The sequence below is a fragment of the Trichoderma gamsii genome (genome assembly GCF_001481775.2).
Source record: "Trichoderma gamsii strain T6085 chromosome Unknown Scaffold_23.2, whole genome shotgun sequence".
NCBI classification, from domain to species: Eukaryota; Fungi; Ascomycota; class Sordariomycetes; order Hypocreales; family Hypocreaceae; genus Trichoderma; species Trichoderma gamsii.
Genome location: NW_020171360.1, coordinates 323,968 through 346,701, shown reverse-complemented (window position 1 = coordinate 346,701; position 22,734 = coordinate 323,968). Strand labels below are relative to the sequence as shown.

General features: G+C 48.2%; 8 protein-coding genes across 8 annotated transcripts; 5 read left to right on the top strand and 3 right to left on the bottom strand.

Moving 5' to 3' along the window:
• Positions 1-549: 549 nt before the first annotated feature.
• Positions 550-1,299, top strand: TGAM01_v206740 (C6 zinc finger domain-containing protein; the record flags this gene model as incomplete). Its single annotated transcript, XM_018806880.2, has 1 exon — positions 550-1,299. One exon carries the CDS (start codon positions 550-552, stop codon positions 1,297-1,299), a length of 750 nt encoding a protein of 249 aa, XP_018659970.2.
• A 4,236-nt stretch (positions 1,300-5,535) lies between these two features.
• On the top strand, positions 5,536-6,872 carry TGAM01_v206739 (hypothetical protein; the record flags this gene model as incomplete). The annotated part of the gene is made up of 3 exons (XM_018806881.1): positions 5,536-5,812; positions 5,880-6,509; positions 6,604-6,872. 3 exons carry the CDS (start codon positions 5,536-5,538, stop codon positions 6,870-6,872), a joined length of 1,176 nt encoding a protein of 391 aa, XP_018659971.1.
• Positions 6,873-8,908: 2,036 nt separating this feature from the next.
• TGAM01_v206738 (hypothetical protein) lies at positions 8,909-9,379 on the top strand (the record flags this gene model as incomplete). Its single annotated transcript, XM_018806882.1, has 1 exon — positions 8,909-9,379. One exon carries the CDS (start codon positions 8,909-8,911, stop codon positions 9,377-9,379), a length of 471 nt encoding a protein of 156 aa, XP_018659972.1.
• Positions 9,380-10,274: 895 nt separating this feature from the next.
• On the bottom strand, positions 10,275-11,326 carry TGAM01_v206737 (fungal chitosanase; the record flags this gene model as incomplete). Its single annotated transcript, XM_018806883.1, has 3 exons — positions 10,275-10,700; positions 10,767-11,098; positions 11,161-11,326. The coding sequence occupies 3 exons, from the start codon at positions 11,324-11,326 to the stop codon at positions 10,275-10,277; spliced, it is 924 nt and encodes a 307-aa protein (XP_018659973.1).
• A 2,691-nt stretch (positions 11,327-14,017) lies between these two features.
• TGAM01_v206736 (hypothetical protein) lies at positions 14,018-14,767 on the bottom strand (the record flags this gene model as incomplete). Its single annotated transcript, XM_018806884.1, has 1 exon — positions 14,018-14,767. The coding sequence occupies one exon, from the start codon at positions 14,765-14,767 to the stop codon at positions 14,018-14,020; it is 750 nt and encodes a 249-aa protein (XP_018659974.1).
• A 1,175-nt stretch (positions 14,768-15,942) lies between these two features.
• Positions 15,943-17,068, bottom strand: TGAM01_v206735 (FAD binding domain-containing protein; the record flags this gene model as incomplete). Its single annotated transcript, XM_018806885.1, has 3 exons — positions 15,943-15,987; positions 16,178-16,715; positions 16,773-17,068. The coding sequence occupies 3 exons, from the start codon at positions 17,066-17,068 to the stop codon at positions 15,943-15,945; spliced, it is 879 nt and encodes a 292-aa protein (XP_018659975.1).
• A 2,371-nt stretch (positions 17,069-19,439) lies between these two features.
• Positions 19,440-20,395, top strand: TGAM01_v206734 (GTP-binding protein rho3; the record flags this gene model as incomplete). Its single annotated transcript, XM_018806886.1, has 5 exons — positions 19,440-19,489; positions 19,569-19,619; positions 19,678-19,727; positions 19,837-19,938; positions 20,004-20,395. The coding sequence occupies 5 exons, from the start codon at positions 19,440-19,442 to the stop codon at positions 20,393-20,395; spliced, it is 645 nt and encodes a 214-aa protein (XP_018659976.1).
• Positions 20,396-21,631: 1,236 nt separating this feature from the next.
• Positions 21,632-22,221, top strand: TGAM01_v206733 (hypothetical protein; the record flags this gene model as incomplete). Its single annotated transcript, XM_018806887.1, has 2 exons — positions 21,632-22,145; positions 22,208-22,221. 2 exons carry the CDS (start codon positions 21,632-21,634, stop codon positions 22,219-22,221), a joined length of 528 nt encoding a protein of 175 aa, XP_018659977.1.
• Positions 22,222-22,734: the final 513 nt, after the last annotated feature.

Below are 22,734 nucleotides of genomic sequence, written 5' to 3'. Positions count from 1 at the left end.
TTGAGACAACTCCTAAACTCATGGGACACACTCTTTAACCTTTATAGATATTTTCCTGTCGCTTTCCATCAACATATCGTCAATTCTACTCAGTGGATTGTTCATCACGAAGTTTCTAACAATATCTTTGAACATTATTCAGCTTTGTTATATCTTCAGCTGATTAATGAAGCCGGGTAGGCTCTGTTCCTTGAGCTGTAACTCGTGGCATCTCCGCGGAGTCCACTCAGTGGCATTATTGTTCCATATTACGCTAGCGTATCCCGAGTGGTCTATCCGACCGCCCATAGGGCAGACCTTCCGTATTACGCTAGAGAGTCCTGAATGTCTATCCGACCCAAAAGTTCAGGGCGGATCTTGTTCTGAAACTAATGCCTCATTGGTCGGTCGAACTCGGGCCAATTTGCTTAATAAGTAGGGGCGTAGACGGCTACCTCGCTTGACTCGATTATCTCGATAACTATCAAAGGGTATCTATCCGATCCCAGATTGTTGGATCCAAGGGCGTAACAACTCGATTATACACGCGTATTGACAAGTTCGTGAATCATGACCGAGAGACGCAGGAGACGAACAGGCTGCCTCACCTGCAGAGCACGGCATGTCAAGTGTGATGAACGAAAACCCGAATGCGAACGCTGCGAAGCTGGAAATATCGAATGCGCAGGCTATCTTCCGAAAAAGCAGGTAGAAGTGCGGGAGTCGCAACGCCGCGGACGTCGTGGTCGTCGAGGACAATCTTCATCTCTCAGCAACATTGCTTCAACACCACCACATTCTCTTCCATCAGACGTTTCATCACCTTCATCAACTGGGGAGGTCGCCAATTATCCCCACCAACTGTTCCGCAGCGATGGACTTCCACTTGTTGGTTTACCCAGCAACCCTCGTCCCTCCCAGAGGCCACTAGCAGGGGCTCGAGAAGTGCTTGCGTATCACCAGTTCCTCTTTCGCACGCTGCCAATTCTATTTCCTGCGGAACACTTGTGGTTTTGGAGAGATAGATTATGCGAAGAAGGATGGGGAATCGAATACTTGTACATGATGTTTTCATCGCTCGGCAGTATGCATCGTGCCGTGTTAATGATGTCGATGCCGGGTGAAAGCGACCAGGATCGCGGAGTAGACACGAAAGTGATTGCCATTCAATCATACACTCATGCTCTTCAGGAGCTAAATCGAAATTTGGAAGATGCAAAGAAGATGCAAGAGGTTTTCATTGCTACTCTTATACTAATGGCATATTTTGAGGTAACGAAGAATATCCGCATCAAAATTATTTCGGATTTTACAATCTAATGAATAAACTACAGTGCTTCTCATGCAATATCACGGCAGCGTGCAACCATATACGTTCGGCAAGCCATTATTTTGAGCTATACAAGGCTAGTGTTTCACGTCAAAAAGCAAAAGACACTCCAGCTCTAGATTGCCTCGATACAGCTCTTCGGAATCTGAGTTGGATGTGCTTCATGGCACTGCCTCTACAAAATAAAATGCCTTCAACTAGGCAAACCCTTACGGTATCCGAAGACGTTCCTGGGACACCGACATCTTTGCGGCAGAATCTACTCAACATCTTGGCCGAATCTGGATTAGAAGACTTTATATGGAACCTTGTGCCACGATATTCAAAATCCATGGCTCTTGCTAAGATTTACTGGCTGCAACAAAAACTGCGAGCGTGGAGAGACGCAAACAAATCAATTCTGCTGCCCTTGGCCTCAGATATGGCTGAATCAGACGAAGCAAACTTTCAAGAGGACCCTTTTCTCATTCCACCTCCTCTCTACTCGACGACGACATTATACGATAACTCTGCTACTCTTTGTAGTTTTCTTCTGGGCCGCACCTTTTGGCTATTGTCCATCCTCGAAGGCGGCGTAAATACAGAAACACACAAACGCCTGGCACACTTGCACTTTTACGAAACGTTGCGATTTGCGGCAACAGACGGAGCCTGCAAAGCAATAGCGCCGAGTAGTAGGAGTGCGAGATGTTCATCTCCATTGCCTTGCGAAGACCTCGAAAATGGAATGTTGTCTATGCTTTACATAATCGGACAGTGTTCCCCTGAGCCTTCCTGGTTGCTTTGGATCACACAGTTGATGAAACATTCCGGGAGGCAAGGACTATATAACGGATTGGTCTATGCCGCTAGCCTTGAGACTTGGCATTCATTCGAGGTGAATAATAGCGCTTTGCAAGAAGATCTGCAATTGCGCTATCCAGAACCCTCATCGCGAACAATATCAGTTCTCATCCCAGATGCGAATGGCACTGACTTTATTACGTACTATGCGAAGCCAGCTGAGATAGATGATTTGCTCATGAGCAATGATGGCTTGATGTATTATCTTCTTGGTGACGCACATTTGTCACGTCGACTACCAGACGGTCATATTGAGCAAAGTCTTCACATATATCAACAACAAGGTCTTGATATGGATTTATTCACACCTGATTGGCTTCAAAGCCAACCTATTTGCCTCGACTGGCAGCACCGATCGTTACAAGTAGAGTTTGATTTAGATCGTATCCTCCAAGATCATATAAACGGCGGACAGTTTTTAGTACCGTCCAGCTTACGCTACTAATCTCATCATTCTTGATCATCAATATATACGTTGTATAATTTTATTGAAGTACTGTTTACTGTCCCACTTCTGGATATTCTAATACTTTATTCTAGAGGCAGGTAAACCCAGTCTCTCACATGGATATACCGGCTATATCGCATAGCACACCGAATAGCTGAGACGTTTGATCTTGGGCATGATTTAGAACTGAAAATTGTATTAATGAGATTATCTACACTTTTAATCATCTCGAATACATGTAACGAGTGATTGACTCCATCGCCATCTATTACCCATTCTATGAATCATGCATCCTTACCTCGGGCTTCAGGGCCCAAGTCATCCCATATTTGCCGACATGATCCCTTACAACAATCAGTAGAAATTCTCAAGAAGCTGACAAATAGACTATCGCTGATAAATCGTACCAAGGGCGTACGACTTGTGATTTGACGTAAGCTAGCGTAAGTTCACTACCTCCACGGACGAGATCGCTGTGCCAATTCTCGAGCCAGCACATGCATATAAGATGATGATTTCGAATACCAATACAAGTTGACATTACTAATCCAAAGCTTCGGGTCTAAATAGCTCCCAATGATAGTTATGGGACTGGTAAAAAAAATATAAAACGCTCTCTTATCGTATCTACTCTCACTGCATGAACAATGAAGGCAATCACGCATCTTTGAGAAAATATGCAGTTTCTACATCAATTTCAGCCATTACGTACGATACATTCTTTATTAGGAGATATATCCGCAGCCTTCAGTAGCTAAGAAACATGCTGATGTCTGACCAAGTCACAATAGTTCGTGATACACATCTTCTCCCACAGCCTAGAACAATCTCATGATTCTCCAAACTGAAACGGATTCAAACTTGCAGCTTCTATCTATCAAGAAGGTCCATACTAATATGAAGACATTCGGTATTTTTACTCATCAGTCGTGTTACAAAAGACAAAAGCAAAGTAGCTCCTTTGTTTTCAGTCTTGGATTCACTGGTATCAATGCTTGCTCCATTCGCATCGAAGACGAACTTCGCAAGCAGTGTATCACCATACCTAGGCAGTATTGACCGGAGTGGATGTGTGACGGTGATGGCTACGCAGTATGCAATAGTATATGAGATGATCTCCCAGGTAAGTGAGAGCATCAGCTTTGATGGCTGTCTGACTAATACATCGTAAAATTTGAGTTGATTGAGTCATTTTACTTGCGGATCGGTGAGCCCAGAACGAGTGCTAGACTTTTGTGAAATGAGCAAATAGAAGCAGATAGAAGCGATTGTCCAAGCACAAAAGGGCCTGTCCGTCAATATGCGTTTTATGACCTAGCAAGGGCTTTGAAAATACCAAGCTATCTCAAGTTGAATGTCTACTCAGTAACTGTTGCTAAAATTTGCTCACCTTCAAAATTGGAATTGCGACATATGGGCAGGTTATATTTAAATAGTACATCTCTCTCTCTCAACCATGATGAGACCACCACCTTCATAAATCTTGTTGATGTCAATAACAGATCTCTCAAAACCTTTGTGAATTGCACTTTTAACCAACCATTCACCCTGTTAAAGCCAGGGCAAAACAGTTCCGCTTTAGTCGCGTTGCAGGCAGATTCTTATACTCTTCTTTCAGACTCTCAAAGTGTATGCTTATTAAAAAGAACATTTCCGCACAAGAATCCAATGAGACCTTGGAAGAAACTGTGATAAATGCGGCCAATGCGGGTTTCGACATGCTGCTGCGCATGTTGCTTACCTTATATAAGTGGCGAAGACAGTGAGTGGCTACGCAGCGGAAAGAAACGGGATCTCACAGCGTTAGCGTTTATTGCATAAAAATGTTTAAACAAACAGAACTGGCATTAATCTTCAAATAGATATGTGTGGGCCAATGATGAGAAAGTTGAATACGGTTGTTTTATCACAAGTAGAAGTTCCACTTCTTGGGCAAACGCCAGATAGAGAAATAAGTGGCTACATAATCCTAATAGGGCTAGCGATTCGTTAGAGCTTACCTGATGAGAAATGCATTCCCCGTAATCCAGCGATCAAGTTTAGCTGTATTAGCGCTGCCAGTATAGGAGCCTTGAGTCTTTAGGAGACATGGAGACTTTAGTCTTCGATTAAGCTGAAAACAAGCCAAGGATAAACCAGGATTTGTCTCAGCCTCTTAAATTCGGTATAGGAAACTGAAGAGAATACTCCCATGCTAATCGACTTGCTCATTCACGGAACTACAATCTTTAAGTTGCCAATCTCTAAAACTACTCTATTAAGCTCTGGCTCTAGTTCACTGACAGCAAGATATCTCAACGCCTTAGAACGCCACGTTAGCCCAAACACCGCTTTAGAAAAAGTCGTACCTGGTTACTCCTGATAGCGCGCACTCAGCCTATCTCGCGCTTCGTTCAGCGCCATGACCGCCGTGATTCAGAGCCTAAAACGACAGGGCTATGTCATAATGCTCAGATTTCGAACAAACAGAACCCTTTATTATAAATCAAAAGCCAATTTTGAATTATCAATCCAATTTTTTGATACTAATCATTGAGACCTTTTATTGACATCTAGACTTTTATTACCTCGGTTTGTGGTGCACAAGCGCATGCTGAGGTAGTAGTTGGCGATGCAGACATTGTAGCTAGAGAGTTCGTGCTAGCATTGAGGCTTACAAATGGCTAAAGATGAAGCTTTTGGTCCTAATATTGGTCTAGCTATCAGCGGGGTAAAAGGAAAAAGGGCTTTGAATAAATAAGGATCGAAATTCCATTTCGTTCCAAAGTTGCTAAGATTTCCTTTTATGGTAAACTGTTCCGTATACTTAGCGTCGAGTTGCTATTATACGGTCTCCACCCCGCCGATATTCATCAGGACTCTTATATCCAGTCTTCATTTCAAAATCTATCTATTTCTGTCTTGATTTTAGATTGACATATAGCCAAACTTCAAGATGAAGGCTCTCATTCTCACCCCTTCGACAAAAGATGTCTCTGTTCAGGAGATCCCCGTGCCCAAGCCTCGCGACGGCGAAGTCCTCATTCGCGTTCATGCTGTGGCGCTTAATCCCATAGATTCTATATACGTGGTCCATCCAATTGCAGAACAAGAGCAACGCGTTATTGGAACCGACTTTGCCGGAGTGATCACCGCAGTTGGACCTGATCTGAGTTCCTCAACCGACCTTCGTGCTAGAATTGGTGGCCGCGTTGCAGGTTTTCATCAAGGTGGTGAGTTACGCAAAGACTGCATACACGGCGACTTAAGCATGATAGACTGACAGCCCTGACACTTCAGCTTGCTCTACCAATGATCGACCGGGAGCGTTTGCTGAGTACATCACTGCTCCATATGATCTTCTCTGGTCAGTGCCTGATGGCATGTCACTCTCAGATGCCTCGACCATCAGCATGTGCGGATTGACTGCGGCACAAGGAGTCTATTCGCGTCTTGGACTCCCATGCCCCTTCGATGACCAAACTGGAGCCTTGACAACCAATGGAAGTGGCATCACCAACGTGCTCATCTATAGTGCATCTACCTCTCTTGGCCTATACGCTGCTCAGTTGGTTCAGCATGCGGCTCGCACTTCTGGCCGCAAAATACGTCTCATCGGAACTGCAAGCCCCTCAAAACATGATTTGCTTCGCAAAGCCCCTTATAGTTACGATGTATTGGTTGACTACCGCGATCCTAATTGGGTTGACAAGGTGAAAAAGGCTACAGAGGGCAAGGGTATTGACTTTGCGGTGGATTCCATATCGGAGGGACAGACTGTGTATAGTGTCCATGACACCTTAGCTGCAACCGCAAAGATGGCTGTATTCCGTGGACCCAAGGGAGGCCAATATGATCCATCGGAGTTACGCATCAAGCCCATCTACGGAGCCGTCTGGGAGGGACTGGGTCATGAAATCGGATATAACGGTAGGTTGAGGATACCCCATCGTCCATTCTTAAATGGAGTTGCGATAATAACCACCATGATGCCAAGACTCCATAATGCTAATAATTATAATAGGAGCAATATTTCCTGCCAACCCTGAAGCACGTGTGTTTGCCACAAAGTTCTTCAACTTCTTGAGCACAGCCGCAGCCGATGGGAATGTGAAACTGGAGCCGAATCCCGTGCGACTCATGCCAGGAGGACTAGAGAGAATTGTGCCAGACGGATTCACCCTCTTGGGCAGCGGACTTGTGTCAAAGAGGCAGGATACAAGCCGTACAGAGGACTACATGCGACCTATTAGCGGAGAAAAGATTGTATATAGAATCCAAGGCGAGGCGTGAATGGGCGAGCAGCGATAGGCCGCGATTCTCAGAGTTGCAATGGCATATACAATAAACAATAAGCAGTTCTCCGTTGAGCCTTGTGTAAGAGATCTTTCAGTTGGAACCCAGCTCTTGCATTGGAGCCTTAGCCTTGCATCCAAGGGCCAGCTTGAGGCGGAATGGCCCTAGCGATCAAGTAGAGCGCGATATCGAACTACGCCGAATCGACAAAATCTCGAATTGCATGACTCAAATTGTTTATATCATGACGCTAGAAGCCGACGTTGGCACCATACTGCAGCCATAGGAGCAACAAGAGTTGTCCACTCAAATGGCGTTCCGCATCATGATAGTCGTAGCCCTTTCCCAGGTTACGAGCGCCATCTCCACGAGCTCATGGGACATAGTAGGAACAAGAGAAACAGGAGAAACATTCGGAGAACAAAAGGTGTACTAGCCATCTTTGGCCATGGTAGCAATTTACGATGCCGTCAAATGCCGAATTATAGGGTAATAAGCTGTAAAGCCTGGTATTAGTCTGTCTACTTGTACCTTCACGATGTTTATAGCGCATATCTGTTTCAAGTTTGTGCCCCTTTACTTGACCCTACCGCATCCCAACGGCGCATATAGCACTAAAAAATGGCATTGGCAACATAATCATGGAGGTACTGATCTGACTTATTGACACTCAACAAGTCGCGCGTAAACAGTTCCACCGATCCGTCGACATGGCGGCTTACGAAGCCGAGGTTGAGAGCATCCGTTAGAAGCCAAAGGGGCAGGCGGTAATGCGAGATTCAATACGCTGATAAAGAAAATAGAACGCTTGGCACCTATTGAACCATGTTCTCTGCCTGCCTATATGGTAGGACTATTGGAGTTCTCGCATGATGTAGTAGGTACCAGTACGTGTGCGTATACAAATAGTACGTAAGACAGGCATCTTCGTCGTCACTGGGCCATCATCTCCTGAACATGTATATATACTTCATACACCCTAAGCATGGCCCAGCAGTGAAAACGGGCCTTCTGACCCGGCTATAGATGATGCCAAGCAGCCTGATTCTGTCTACTGCACTCCATCCTCCTCCTGGCGATGCCTCTAAGCGGTAGTTACAGGCAACGGCGGGGTGGAGGATCGGCCACCCATGGCGACGCTAAATGCAGAGCCCAGGCACCTGAGCAATTAAGGTACGGCGATGCGGGTGATTTAGCCATACCGGGCCTGGCAATCAGATGCCCACCGATATCGACGAAAACTTCCGTGCTTCCTTGCTGCTCTGCCAGGTATAGAATCCTGCTACTGTTAGTACTACTGCCAAGGGGGATAGAGCCTACAAAATATCGGTACTAGTGGTGCTACAAGTGCGTATTCTTCTGGGTTCTTGACTGGTGCCTTGCGTGGTCGTTTAGGAGCATGAAGGGAAGATACCTGTAATAACACTAGCACTTCATGTGAGCGGAGCCCAGGCATAGTGCGAAAGTAGCAACATGTGCCTCCCATGTGCTACCAAGATCTTGCACGCTTCCATTGTTCCCCATATCCGCCCATCTGATATCGACGATCAGAAACCGTGACGCCTTCCAAGAGTTCACCTGAGCACCAGGTCCTTATTTCCCTCTACAAGCCGTGCTTACGGTGCGCTTCTCCCTCTTTTTGCCTGTTCTCAGCGGACCTTTTAGCACCATTATCCTTCCGCAAGCGGCCAAACGAAGCTTTAGCGCCTGACCACCTATTAGGAAATCCACCTTCCTGATTGGGCCTCATATCGGCACATCTTTCGGTCAAAATGCATATTACTATGCATCCCGCGCGAACCTACAAGGAGCAGGAGACAAACCTGGGGTTGTGAACAAACCGGATGAGTGCGTTGGCGAGTTGCTTGGCTCAGGAGGCTTCTCGATCGATCAGTAGCATCTAGTATATAGAAGCGCTGCTTCTCGCCCCCAGAACTGTTCTCAACCTCTTGAAGTCTTGCCCCGGATTTTGCATAGTAGACAAACGCCTTCGAACCAGCCTTCTACTCCAACTCTTCTTTACTTTAGCAACCATGAAGACCGCCACCTTCATCGCCGCCGCCCTCGCTGGCCTCGCCCTTGCTGCTCCCACCACCAAGCAGACCAAGGAGGTCGCTGCCCTCCGATACGCCAACTCGAGGCCTCTCGATGCCGCTGCCATTCACGGCCCTGCTGGCAAGCGCTCCGAGGCCGCTGCTACTGCTACCCGCGAGAAGAACCTCTCCGACCTCAAGTACGCCAACAAGAGGCCTGTTCCCGAGGGTCACGCTCCCAAGGCCGCTGCCTCTAAGCGCGACGTTTCCACTACCGCTACTCGGGAGAAGAACCTCGTCGACTTGAAGTACGCCAACAAGCGTCCCATCCCTGAGGGCCACGCTCCCAAGGCTGCCGCTTCCAAGCGTGATGTCTCTACCACTGCCACCCGGGAGAAGAACCTCGTCGACCTCAAGTACGCCAACAAGCGTCCTATTCCCGAGGGCCACGCCCCCAAGGCTTCCGCATAAATGACGCAACTTACCTCTGTAATGTGAGGCTTCCTTCTTGTACATAACCTCTTTTGATGGTTCGTAATACGCTCTCCTCCGCCAGTTGCGGCCATGCTGTTTCGTGTGACTAACAAAGGCTTTTTAAATACAGACACACCACATATGATTCTTCGCCGGCAGTTGTACATATTGTTGACGGCGACGCCGATACGTTAGATGTGGACGTATATATGACTCGCAATGTATATATGAATTGCACGATATTACTCTGCAGAGACTCTATGCTTCTTTTTCCCACTGGTATTGTGACATGATGTAATGTGAATAATGCTGGAGTGCAATTGTAACATAGTCGTAGAATCAGTCGTAATTACATGTGCGGGAACATCATCCGACGTTTGTTTCGTCCATGTGGCGCCGTGCCGAATAATGTGGGCATTGGCTCACCTTAATAAAGATTAATGCCTCGCATCCACGGAGCACTACCATCCCCTACGGGCGGTATGACCGTGGCTGTAGTTTCCATGAAGTTCAGCTGAGATTACCAGAAATGGAACTGCGGATCTCGGAATTCAGGAATGTTTCTGGCATGTTTTACAATGTGTTCATGGCCACATGGCTGACAAGAGCCAAGTTGCTTGCGGAGCAACACAAACAATTAGCCATCATCAAGATTCATTGCGGAAAGGGAAGTTATCCTCGCAAATAAAATATTTGTTCAAATCCACGCTGTCATAAGAGTATATACAGTTGGCGGCGCATGGCACCATCTATATACAATTAATTAAAATAATCCAAGTCGTACTTCGTTCAGGCAATGCCGTCAAGGCCATGTCTCAGCCACCAATTGGCGCCGAAACGTTAAGCTCGCAGAAAATAGCATCGCCTTTCAGTCTCATCAAGAGCCGCAGACTTAGCTGTCGGTGGCACACTTGCCGCTCTTGCAGACCAAGTCATCGGAGCAGTCATCGTCGCTGCTGCACTGGGCTCCAGCACAGTGGCCAGACCAAGAGCAGGTAGGCTGGCTGCCAGAGGGCTTGGTGGAGGACGCAGGAGGAGGAGTAGAGCCGCCGGAGCTGCCGATACGGGCAACGAGGCTGTCGCCGAGGGCGCCGAGAGAAGCCTCGAAGTCGGTGAAGGAGGAAGCGGACCATTTGGCTCCCTTGGCGCCGGGAACAGCACTGGCGCCGGTGAAGGCGATGTACAGCACGTCGTTGGCATCGTGGGCTGCGTTGCCGTTGACGGCGCTGCCGTAGCAGGCTCGGCCGAGAGCGTCAGAGACCTCACCGACCAATGGTGGGCCGTCGTCGCCGTTGGTATCGCCCCAGACACCGTAGAACTGACGTTGGTGTTAGTTGGAATTGTCTTTCAGAGCCCACTGTTTGATAGGTAGTTGACTGCTTACCATCTTGTTGCCACAAACCACGGCAACGAGAGACAGAGGGTCAACGCCGACTGACTCTGGCTCAAAGGTCACGTAGCCAGACTTGCTACCCTCGTTACCCAGCACCACGTAGGAGTGGATGTAGGCGTTGAGATCCTTGACACCGACCTTGTAGCTGGTGATGGTGTCCTTGAAGGCGGTCTCGCCCTGGGTATCCTGGGAGCTGTCACAGCTGCCGTCGCCAGTGCCAAGAGCACCGTCGCAGTCGATATCCATGTTGACCAGGTTGCCGTCGGTGCCTTGGAGGTACATGATGCCGTAGTCGTTCAAGTGGTCACCACAGTAGCTGAAGTCTACAGTCCCAGTTAATAACCACGTTTAAGCATAACCGGGATGTATTTGCTTATCGACTCACTCTTGGAGTCGCCCTCCTGGCTGTAGAAGCCGCCCTTGAGAATGTTCTTGCAAGAGCCCTGAGCACGGATCGAGTTGTACAAGCTCTGGACATTGGCGGGAACCTGGCGAGCCAGGGCCGGTGAGGCCGCGAGGGCAGTGAACAGGAGAGTATCGAAGCTGCGCATCTTGATCGAGTGGCTGTTGTCGAGCTGTGTTGAGAGTTGACTGGAGGTGAGGAGCGAGATCTCAGCTTCAATCGAGGCAGCACAAGCGGTTTATATAAACATCGGGCTGAACAGTGACATCTCTCCTCGGCACCTCCGCATAAAGTTCCCATTATTTTAGAACCATTGGCCCCGCGATATTCCGTCTGTCTATACGAGAGGTATAGCTATTTCTGACAAGGGAGCCCTCCGAGGCCAGCCTTGCTGGCATACCATCACATGTACTATTGCTAACAGCAAACATAGCCAATACTATTTCCGCCGTGTTAGTGGCTCGTCGGCCCCCTGCGCTAGGCCTTCTACATCATCGGCTTTCGCGACCTGCCGCAGCCACAATTCTGCTTGTATGCGCTGAATCGGTCATCGCCCCTTGTTTTCTGTGACTAGTTGTAACGTTAATAAAAGGCTTACACCCAGCTTCCTCTTTCAGCCAGGGCAAGTCCTTTTTTACGAGGAATGGACATTCTGAATTTTTTTTCCGCGATGGAAGTCGTACAGGAGGCTAGTAATATCGAATCATCTCGTATCAGATAACCAGCTTATAGCTCAGTTGAGTGTATGCCGTGGGCAGATGTCACCGCTGAAAGTGGTGAGTAAGCATAACTTCTAGCCTATAGAAGGAAGCTGAAGCTTAAATTAAGTGTCTGCCAAGGGATATAATGAATAATCCACCAACTGCTGACCATCTTTTACCGCGCTGCTATCAGATTGTCTGACGCATTGCAGTGTCAGAACAGCTCTTAGAAGTCAGAATGGCCAGCCAACAAATTATTCACCTATCTGCAGCAGCTATTCTCAACGTTACGCCAAGCAGGAGGGTTGAGAGAGAAGCAAGTCTGGCTCCAATTCAGGGCATTGGGCATGATTAGTCGTGCAATGGCGCAGATCTCTGCCCTGAGAGGTCCTGTCATTAAACACCTCGGCAGCCACCGTATCAGGACCATGTGGGGATTTAGCTTGCTGCAGGATCTGTTCTCAACTAGAAACGATCTAGCAATTCACTAGCCTGGCAACGTGGATACAAGCTGTGAGCTGTGCCCAACTTATACATGTTTGCATCGGCGATTCCACCAATCAAGTTGGAAGAGAGATCTATTCAATATGACCAGCAGAAAAAGGGATTACTGTAGATTAACGAATTAGCTTCTATCAGAAGTCTACACGTTTGTTTAGTTTAGAGCAAAGGTCTTTGCAATAAGAGGAGTTTGTATGCGATGTTCCGGCCATGGCCGCGAGCAAAGTGGAGATGGACTGTCACCTTCCAGTGCAGCCCACCATACGTTGTGTCATGGGTCGGAACTCAGAGACTCACAAGGCACAATGGTCAGTAGTGCTTGGACTCAAACTGTGCTTGGTCATTGATACTCGGGCATGTGAGCCGAGTAACTGAGTCAACAATCTTTTGAGCGGCGATAGACAAACTCCAAGATCATAAATATGCTTTACACTCCTGAGGTCAGCTCTTGAACTTCCAGAGTACCCATTTCTACATCAAACATGGATACAGCGCGCTTTCCAAAGCTAGAACTCCAAATCAGCGCAACACAAGTTAACCTCTGCTCTGGATCATACCGCATATGCCCATAGTCCTCATTAATAGCATGAAACACGAACATTTTCCCTATCCTTCTCAACGTGGGCGACGGGCAAGATCCGCATTAGAGTACAAACACACGTCAATAGTAAATAGATTCTCCGATTCCGTCGGTAAATTGCAAAGACAACACTAATGCCACTTAATTCTGGACAAGCTTTTGCTTAGCTTTTTTTTAGCTCTTTCCTAATATGGAGCAACGTTAAATGCATGCGGGAACATGCTGCAACTCTTCGGGTTGCTACCGAAACATTTAGCCACTACTGCTACCATTTGCTACCACTACTCTTTTCGACCATGTCAGTCTTGCCTCCTATAGCAATAACCCATTCCGGTCAACAACGAGTCAACAAATTTCCAGAAGCGCGAGAGGCAGTTGTGATGCTATGAAGCATACCAAGATAGGGTAGATAAAAGATGCATGAGGACCTCTATAGACATTTGCTGATCCTGTGGGATTTAATTGTCCACCAATGAGACATGCTTGGGTAGCTGTCTCAACTCATATTGGTAGTGAGCGAGGGAATCCACAACAGTTCACAGCTAACCTTCTAGAATCTCCTAGCTCGCCAGCTTTTCGAAGGATTCGTATTTATATGTAATTAGACAGGGGTGGATTCAAGGAGTCTTATCTAGTTGCGGACGTTTGACTTCATGACAGACAACGATGTAGGACAGCCATTGTTGGAACAAGAGCACGTATCAGTGTTGTAAACAGTGACATACTGAGTTACATGATCAGCAGGCGGAATAAACAAGACCGACCCTACATCTCAATACATACAAATAACATGTGGCCATGAATCAACAGGAAGACTATCCTAGTTTGTTCCAATGGGATGATCGGAGAACGCTAATGCACTCGGTATAAATAGGAAAGTGAAAACGATAGTAGCTTCGTATTCCATGTGTATATACGACAACTAGCGTGCCCAAGGTAGCATCAACTCCTTCCTCTACAGCCCCCTAAACCACTATTCACGCATCCCCTAATCTCCATATCCCGCCATCGCCGAAACTGTTCAAATCACCATATACCGCATCGACCTTGCAAGCTTTTAAGAATGTACCACGTTTATAGACTGGATGTGCACCTCCGATGTAACGGCCGTCTTGCCCTGATTGTAATTCCCAGTCTTGAAATAGCAATTGGGAGAGTCCCAGTCGAAAGTCGAAAGCGTCGTCTTATTTCCATTGATAGAAATGCTCAAGACATTGTTCGAATAAGACATGATATAGGTAAAGTACGTTCCTACAGGGACGTTCCCAAGCTTGATCACCACCTGATCGCTATCCGCATCCTGCTTCACGCCAACGACGATATCGCCTTTGGTGCTGTAGTACATCTCAGCAAGCGGCTTGCTGGCTTCTGCGGCAAACACTTGGCCAATGGCGGTGCCGTGAGTGCCGTCGTCTGCCTTGACAACCTTCAACCTTACGGTATTCGTATTGGTGCCAGTAGGAGGCCAATTGGTGTTTTGGCCGCTCTTGTTTACTTCGCGCAGCTCAGTCCGGCAGTGCTCGCTACCGGAGGTGGTGGCACAGCCGGTGAGGTCCGGGTTGCCCGGTGCCGTGAGAATGAGCTCGCCATTGGTCTTGTCGGTGTAGAATGTAGGACCAGTGTAGCCGCTGCAGCCTTGAAGAGCTTTGCTTTTGATGGTGTCGACGCTGCCGTCGCTGCCTGTGGGAAGCTGAAGACTCCAAACGGTGAAGTCGAAATTGCCTCCGGGAGCACAGCTCGGATTCAAGGCAAGGACAGCCGTGATGGGCAGAAGAGAGAAAAGGCTAATGATGGATTTGGGAGCCATGGTAAATGATGGTTCTCGCCAATTGCTTTAGCTTTGCTATGTTTCCAAAGACGCTGTGAAAATGTATTGATCGACACTTACTTCTACGATCTCCAATTTCGGACCTTGCATCTCATCGCCTTTTATAGAACTCTTGTGAGTTCTCAGGAAGAGTTCGTAGCATGCCTCTGCTCGCAGATCACCTTACAAACCTATACCGCCAGCCTATTCACTTTCTTTTTTTCCACCAATTGCTTCTTATTCTTTCCCACAAAAATGAATAAGCCATTCGCATCAACCCGAAACACATCTTAGCTCATGTTCTACAACCCTAAGACAGATCTCCAACACCTCCCCCCTCTACACTAACACCAATGACAATCCTTCTTCAGCCAGCATCAAGTAACGTAGCCCAACACCAAGATGAGCTATCAGAATGCTAACGTGATCTGCATATGCACTCCACGTTTAGTCAACCTTCGCCCGCATCATAATGATTCGGGACCCCTTCTATCAATCGAAAGATGATCTCCAAATGCCGAGGCGGTAAAATTATTGATTGGTGGGGAATTCTTGGTGAATCTGCCAATGCAACCGCCTCGGGCACCAACTGCGGGAGAGCTGCCATGCGAACAGGCATGTCAAACCCAGGGTTTCACTTAGGCTTGGGATGGATACGGCTTTCAATGCATGAAAAGGCAACTAGCTCTGCCGCAAGTTCGGTATGGTAATGTGGTAGTAATAGTAGCTTGCCTGACTAACACGCGAGCAAATAGTTCATCACATAACACGCGGAATACCTACCTATCTGTCTCAAAGGAGGACCACATCTTGGAAGCCTCGTTATCATCATTGTTGTTTATTGTTTGCTGAGCTCCCACAAGCTCTAGATATCATATCGAAACCTCAGTCTTCCTTTGCCTTTGAAGGTGTCGGCATCTTATAGACCCAGCTCACTCTCCCCGTAAATGGTTCCTCTGCTTCTACATAATCCAGAACCAGCATCCGTCTATCAATCGGTGGGAAGACCCAATTTTGCAAGATATAATCAGTTAATAACAAGGGAAGCATATATAGTGATAGGAAATAATAAAAAACATTCGCCCAGACAGACACCCGAAGTACAAATGCGGATAACTTGGCATCTGTATTCGCAGGCTCTCGCCGAAACGCATGATACGATTGGAAAACTTTGCTCAGGTCGAGGGTGCTGGGTATACCGTCCGGTGCTTGAGCAACGGCTGAATGCAGTCGATTGCATAAAGCAACTACATCTTGTAGCCCGCTCTGATAGCCAAGGCCCAGATTCGGGGCGAATTTATGGCAGCTATCTCCAGCGAGCACCATGCGGCCCAAGCTCCAGTGGTTCGTCATTCCTTCTTCGATAGAAGCCATAGAAGAATTAATCCTCTTATTGTAAGCCTCTCTCACCTTCATATCCTCAGTTATATAGAATTCTGCAAACATATTCATCATTTCTTCCATATCCTCCTTGGTACAAGCGAGACGTTTCGTCGTCGGCTGCGGTAACTTTTTGTAAAGAAAGACCCAACAACGCAGCCTTCCACTCAAGCACATGATGGAGTGATCCTTGTGGTATGTTTCATAAACCGCCATATCCGGGCTTCCAGATAGGTTCTGCTCGCTGACTAGTGAAGGCGTGGAAAACCAGAGGCACTTGTACGTTGTCAAGTAAGGGTGTTCTGCGTCCCAGCTTCTCTTCGGGTGTTCTTCAATAGCCATCTGACGCATTATGCCGCGCACTTTGCTGTGGACGCCATCTGCACCAATCACGATTGACCCTTCGTAAAGAGTTCCATCGACACACTTTACCGTAACGCCAGAGCTGGTACTTGAAATGTCGACGATTTCCTTTCCCGTCAGGACCTTGGCCTTATCGCTTCCCAGCCTTTCATATAAGAGTCGCAAGTAGTCAACGCGGTTGAATGCTATCGACGTGAAGCCAGTGCTATGAGGTAGTGAGTTGGAATGTCAACCTTTCAGATGATTGACAATTGAGTCGTACTTTTCTTTCAAATGATGATAGAACGGAGTATCCTTAACGATGCGGCCATCAATGGTAAGCGCCTTTTTGCGTTCCGACCTATGGCTGACCTCCAAAAGGCTTTCCAAGAGGCCGAGTTGGTGAATTACCCGCAAGCTCGCAGGGCCAACAGCTATAGAAGCACCAACGTCAATGACCACATTTTGTCTCTTTTCGAGAACGAGAAAGTCGATGTTGGCGAGACGAAGGGCGTGGGCTGCTGAGAGACCAACAGGCCCAGCGCCCGCAATGATGACGCTGAACTTGTGTGCAGTCATTGAAATTATAGCAGCGGTATATCTTGAAATACGATTAGGGACGATGCCGTGTACAGAACATGGATTGCATCAAAGGTGAAGTTGGAGCTAAAAGAAAACTGCTTCTATGTAAAAAGAAGAGATAGAGCCGTTTACTGTTCCTGCATGCGCATAGCGACCTCGGCCCTTACAACAGCCCTATTCATCCACAGCGTCATTCGCTGCAATCCTCATGCATACAGGAGCTACGCTGAAGGTCTTGCGGGGTTGGCGTATCCGTGGCCTGATGCAGACGCAGTGCGGAGTTCCTAGGTAGGAAGGACATTGAAGACTGCGGGATTTGACACCCTTGACGCATTCTGTTTAGGTAGCTGCCAAGATGATCATATACGTGGATTCTGCATTCGGGGGTCGCAAGTCGTCAAATTCAACATCCACCAAGTTGCCAAATGTACGAAGCGCATCCAAAGCCAAGGAAAAGAGGAGAACAGAAGAAAGACGTTACTAGAGAAATAAATTAGCATGCTTGATTTCAAGTCTAACTGCGCAATTGCCATATTCTAGATCGCCGAATCTCTACAAGCCCCAACGTCGTTTGATATATCGCTTAGGGTAAGCGAAATACGCCTTTTGCCGTGAAACCTGCCCCGGGAGATGCCTGGCTCTCTATTGTCCATATGGCACGCCGTTACATAGAGATTTTTTTTTGTTTCTTCTCATCAATTGTTATGGAAGATAGTCTGTAACCGCGTGGTAAACTTGTGAGTGGAACATTGGTCTTAGTTAGATTCATATTGTATGATTTCACTTGCGATGGACTGTATTTTGTCTCTCCATGGTAACGATTCGATGTGCCAAGTACTGGGTTTAACGCGCATTTCCCTGGTGATTCTTGCGCCTGAGGCAGTTGCATGACTGACACATATTAACTCGTCAAATTCACTTGTTGGGATCTACGCCCCTTATCGTCAGTTTGAGAGTATATCATAGGAGGAATAGGAATTTCAGGAGAAAGATGAAAAGTTTAAGGGTGTTTGCAGGGAGTACCTGAAGCAAGCGGGCAAAACATGCGCTTCAAGAGGTACCGCGGAACAGCCCTGAAATTACAGCGCATCTCCGCGCGCGGTTTCTGTTTAGCGCAGAGTCGCTGACTAAGTGCAGGTGGAATCGATGTGTTGTTCTAGGTAGGGGTGATGCTTCATGTAGTATTCAGTAGACTTGAATCTACATCCAATACAGCTTTGACACAAGATGAAAGAAAATAGAGTACCTATACCAACAATTGTCTGTTTCAAGCCAGCGTTGTTGATATTCTCAGTCCATTTAGACTTTAGACGTTGGCTCGCCTAGCTACCTTACGTCCACGTAAAAGCAACCTCGAGTTTGAATCATGACTAAGCGCAAAGTCACCCATGTAAGACGAATTTAAATTCAGGGCCACTTCTCATCTAAAGCAGACGAGGCCGTACCAAACCCTTGATTCACACGGTCTCTGTGCAAAACAAACAATCACCACTTTCTACCATCTAATAGACTACATGTACCAGCAGCAGTAGCCCGTGCTGTAGTTCAGCCCCCGGCGCTTATTACAACGTTCAAGCTCTGTCGCTTGAACTCTATTTGTGGCGGTGCCAGGGTTCGTCTTCTGGAGGTAGCAGCCCATCATGAGTGGCTGCCCCTCACTGCCCGCTAATACAAATCGCATAGCCGCCGGTGTCAGCCGTAATGCCGCAGCCCAAAGTCAAGATGGTTCCTGGATAAACCAGTCTGGCCGCCTGCGCTCTAATGCAGGATAGACTTTGGCCTGGCGGCGCATATATAGCCCGACCAACGGGCACAGCTTAGCCTGACAGACACTCGACTCAAAAGCTAGAGTACAGCGCAGGTAGCAGGTACGTGGCGTGGCGCTGAAATAACACGCAGAACACGCAGCGCCGATGCAGAAATTAGGCTGGCCAGTGCGCTGTCCCCTCCCGCCCAAGGCTTAGCCGCCCATTTCGGCGCGCTGCTAGCTGCTATAAACAGATCCAGGCTCCACCAGGCCCCGTTGGCACCCAATAATTCGGAGCGGCATCTGCATGCAGTGCCTGTAGCGGCAGTACTTTGTACTTGTGCTCTACGCTACCAGCTCCCGTGCCTCGCTTCGTTTCGCTTCGCCTCTCCTCTTGCTCCTGATTCCATTCCATCTCTCTGCCTCTTCAACACCCAATCGATATCCTAAAGGCAGCGCCACTCCCAGCACGCGTCCCCGCGACAACGACGACTCTCCGCGATTCTCCAGACCGGCACAAACGAGCCTGCGCAATCGATTCAACTGCTGCCGTACAGTCTCGACGCCTAATTTTCTTGCTGCTTCGCATCTATCTCCGCCTCATACTATACACACAACACAATGCCTCTCTGCGGTGGATCAAAGACAGTGCAGCGCAAGCTGGTTCTTCTGTACGTGGACAACACCAGAGCCATCTGATCAACTGCAGGATGCGATGCCTTGCTAACCTCTCTTCTTGCGTGTCTATAGGGGCGATGGTGCCAGTGGAAAGACGTCGCTGCTTAACGTCTTCACGAGAGGGTTCGTCGCCTATTCGCCCTTGTCCAGCAATCGATCTGACCTAACGCTTGCCCGATAGATACTTTCCAACCGTATACGAGCCTACCGTCTTCGAAAACTACGTTCATGGTACGACACTGTGTGCCACGCAAGCGGCTCTCCCTTCGGCTTTTTTTTTCTGCTTTCTCTTGGCAGAGCAGAGAATCATGATGATGAGACTAATAAATTCGTGGCGCAGACATCTTCGTCGACAACGTGCACATCGAGCTCTCGCTCTGGGATACAGCTGGCCAGGAAGAATTCGACCGCCTACGATCGCTCTCCTACGGTATTACGCCCTGTTCATTTACTGGCCGCCCCACCTCCATTCCATTCCATTGTGTGGCTAACGTTGTATGTACGCAGATGACACCGATTTGATTGTGCTCTGTTACTCGGTCGATAGCAAAGACTCGCTAGAAAACGTCGAATCCAAATGGGTCGGAGAGATTGCCGACAACTGCCCCGGCGTCAAGCTGGTTCTCATTGCCCTCAAGTGCGATCTCCGTCAGATGGGCGAGGACGAGCCAGAAGAGGCCGACGCAGCAGCCGCAGCAGACGGCAGCGCACAGCGCGAGAAGCCGCCGACCATTTCCTACGACGAGGGCCTCGAGGTCGCCAAGCGAATAGGCGCATCCCGCTATCTCGAATGCTCGGCCATGAAGAACCGCGGCGTCAACGAGGCATTCACAGAGGCCGCCCGAGTAGCGCTAAGCGTCAAGAAGGAGAGGGAAGACAACAAGTGCACAATCATGTAAAGGATTTGCAGCTTCTAACGCTCCGTTTGATATCGGGGTCCTCTTCTTGATACCCTCCCTCGATATACCTTTGAACCGCTAGAAACGGCGGAAAAGCAATATTGCAACAGCAACGACGCATTCAATTTTTTTTTTTTTTTCACTTTTACTGTTCTTTTTCTTTTCTTTTTTCTTACAACATGGTGTTTTCTTCATTCTTCACCACTTGCTTTTCTTTGTCTTCTTTCCAACAAGTTTTATCAATCTATCATGGACCTTCACCGTACATATTTGACTGCGGAATAACCGATTTCCGGTTTTTTTATTTTGTTGTAATTTTCCTGGAATGGAGCGAAGGAGCTGAGGCTGGAGAAAAAATGTTTGATACACTACGCGCTACTGCAGCGTATTTCGACGCAGGCTAGATTTCTCATCACATTTTTTTTGTTCTGTGTACACGCTTTGTATTAAAGAGGGGGCTATTTGCTTGTGTCTTAGACCAGGATCGAATACTAACGTTTCGTTTGTTTAAATGGGTGTGACGTGCAAGTTTGTGTCTGGCTCTCTTTAGTGTCGAGGCGTGACGCTGTGCTGTATGAGCTGTGAGAGTGTGTAAAATGCAATGCGCTAATCAACAGGTTTCACGCAGTCCAGCGCAGGGAAACAAAGACGTGGCTATTCTTAGCAGCAGCATCTCGATGGCCTCTTCTGTAACTTGCAGCTCTTCATCGTACATGGAGGTATCAAGCCTGTTCTCCTGCCCGATCCTGCGAAGCTGTGATGACATCCGATCCGGGGCTGAAGCCGCCAACGCAGTAGCTGCAGCATGCATAAGTTGCTTATTTCATCATCTCTGCACCAGCATCATCATAGCGGCGGCCTGATTGGCTCCTGGCCATGGCAACCAGCTGTTTGTTGGTGGTGAGCTACACCACGATTTACGTCACAGCGGCGGCGATCGCGCGATCATCGCTTCAAGGGACCAAACAGGTTTGCTGGATGGTATCATCATCGGCGTCATCGCCAGTACACGCATTGTAGGAGGGAGAAAAAGGTGCGCCAAGAAAAAAATAAATATTCGAATAGGACCCTGAGAAATAAATCTTTTTTTCATTATTTATTCATTACACATTTCTGTCTCACAGTTACATATATCCATACATCAAAGGCACAATACGTTTTGCCACCCACTTACACACACTACACTCCAATACACTATACCAAGGATCTAAGTCTAAGACCATCAATACATCCATCATGCCTTTCTTCAGCCGCAGCGAGCCCTCCCCAGAGCCCGTCTACCAGCCCCAGCCCATGGCCGCTGAACCCCCGGCCCGCAAGCACAGCCTCTTCCACCGCAACCGCGACGTCTCGCCCGTCTCGTCCCACCACGGCTCCGTCGCCAGCTCCGGCGCAGGCCCCGGCGGCTTCACCAACAACAACGTCAACGCCACCAACGGCAGCAACTCGGGCGGGCTCTTCCGCCACAGCACCGACAGCTCGGCCAGCCGCGGGCGGCGCAGCCTGTTCCACCGCGACCACGGCGCGCAGGCGCTGGACCCGAGCATCCTGCAGGCGCGCGAGCATGTCATGTCGGCGGAGGCGGCCGAGGTGGATGCCGACCGGGCGCTGGGCGAGGCGCGGATGCGCGTGAGGGCGGCCAAGGACCACGTTTGGCGGCTGGAGGAGGAGGCCAAGGAGGAGGCGAGGAGGGCCAAGATTAAGCAGGAGCAGGCGAGGGAGGTGTCCAAGAGGGGACAGGGCCTTGGACGTAAGTTGTCATCATTACCTATGAACTGATGTTGGATGTTTGCTGACTGTTGATTGCATTAGGCCATGGCTTGTAAAAGAAGCACATATGATACCACGACTATACGATTTTACTTGATTCACTTACACAATGTTACGATACCTTGGAAGTTGGGTGTATTGATGCGGGGAGTAGAATGAATAATGTATTGTTAATGCGCTGCGATGAAATTGCGAAAACTTAAACAAGATACTGTACTATTAGCTGTAATTTTATGAGTTATTTCCATCTTTAAAAAAATTCAGGATGCAAACTTGCCGTCAGGAGGTGCCTTGGTGGCATAAAACCAGCTGCTCCAAATGTCTATCATGGCCTGCTCCTCATGTGTGATTTCTGTGTTCACTGCTCCATGCCGAGCTGCCCCATGCTGAGCTATTCATCATTGCCGGCTAACCATTGCCGGCTTGTGTCGTGCCCGCTGCTTCACAGCATTTTTAATCTCCCCCGAAGAGCTGCTTACTTGTAACCAATCAGTCTGTTTGTCGGTATACGAACGCTGCAGTACGGCAGACACCACGAGGCTCTTTTGCTTCACAGCATTTTTAAGCTC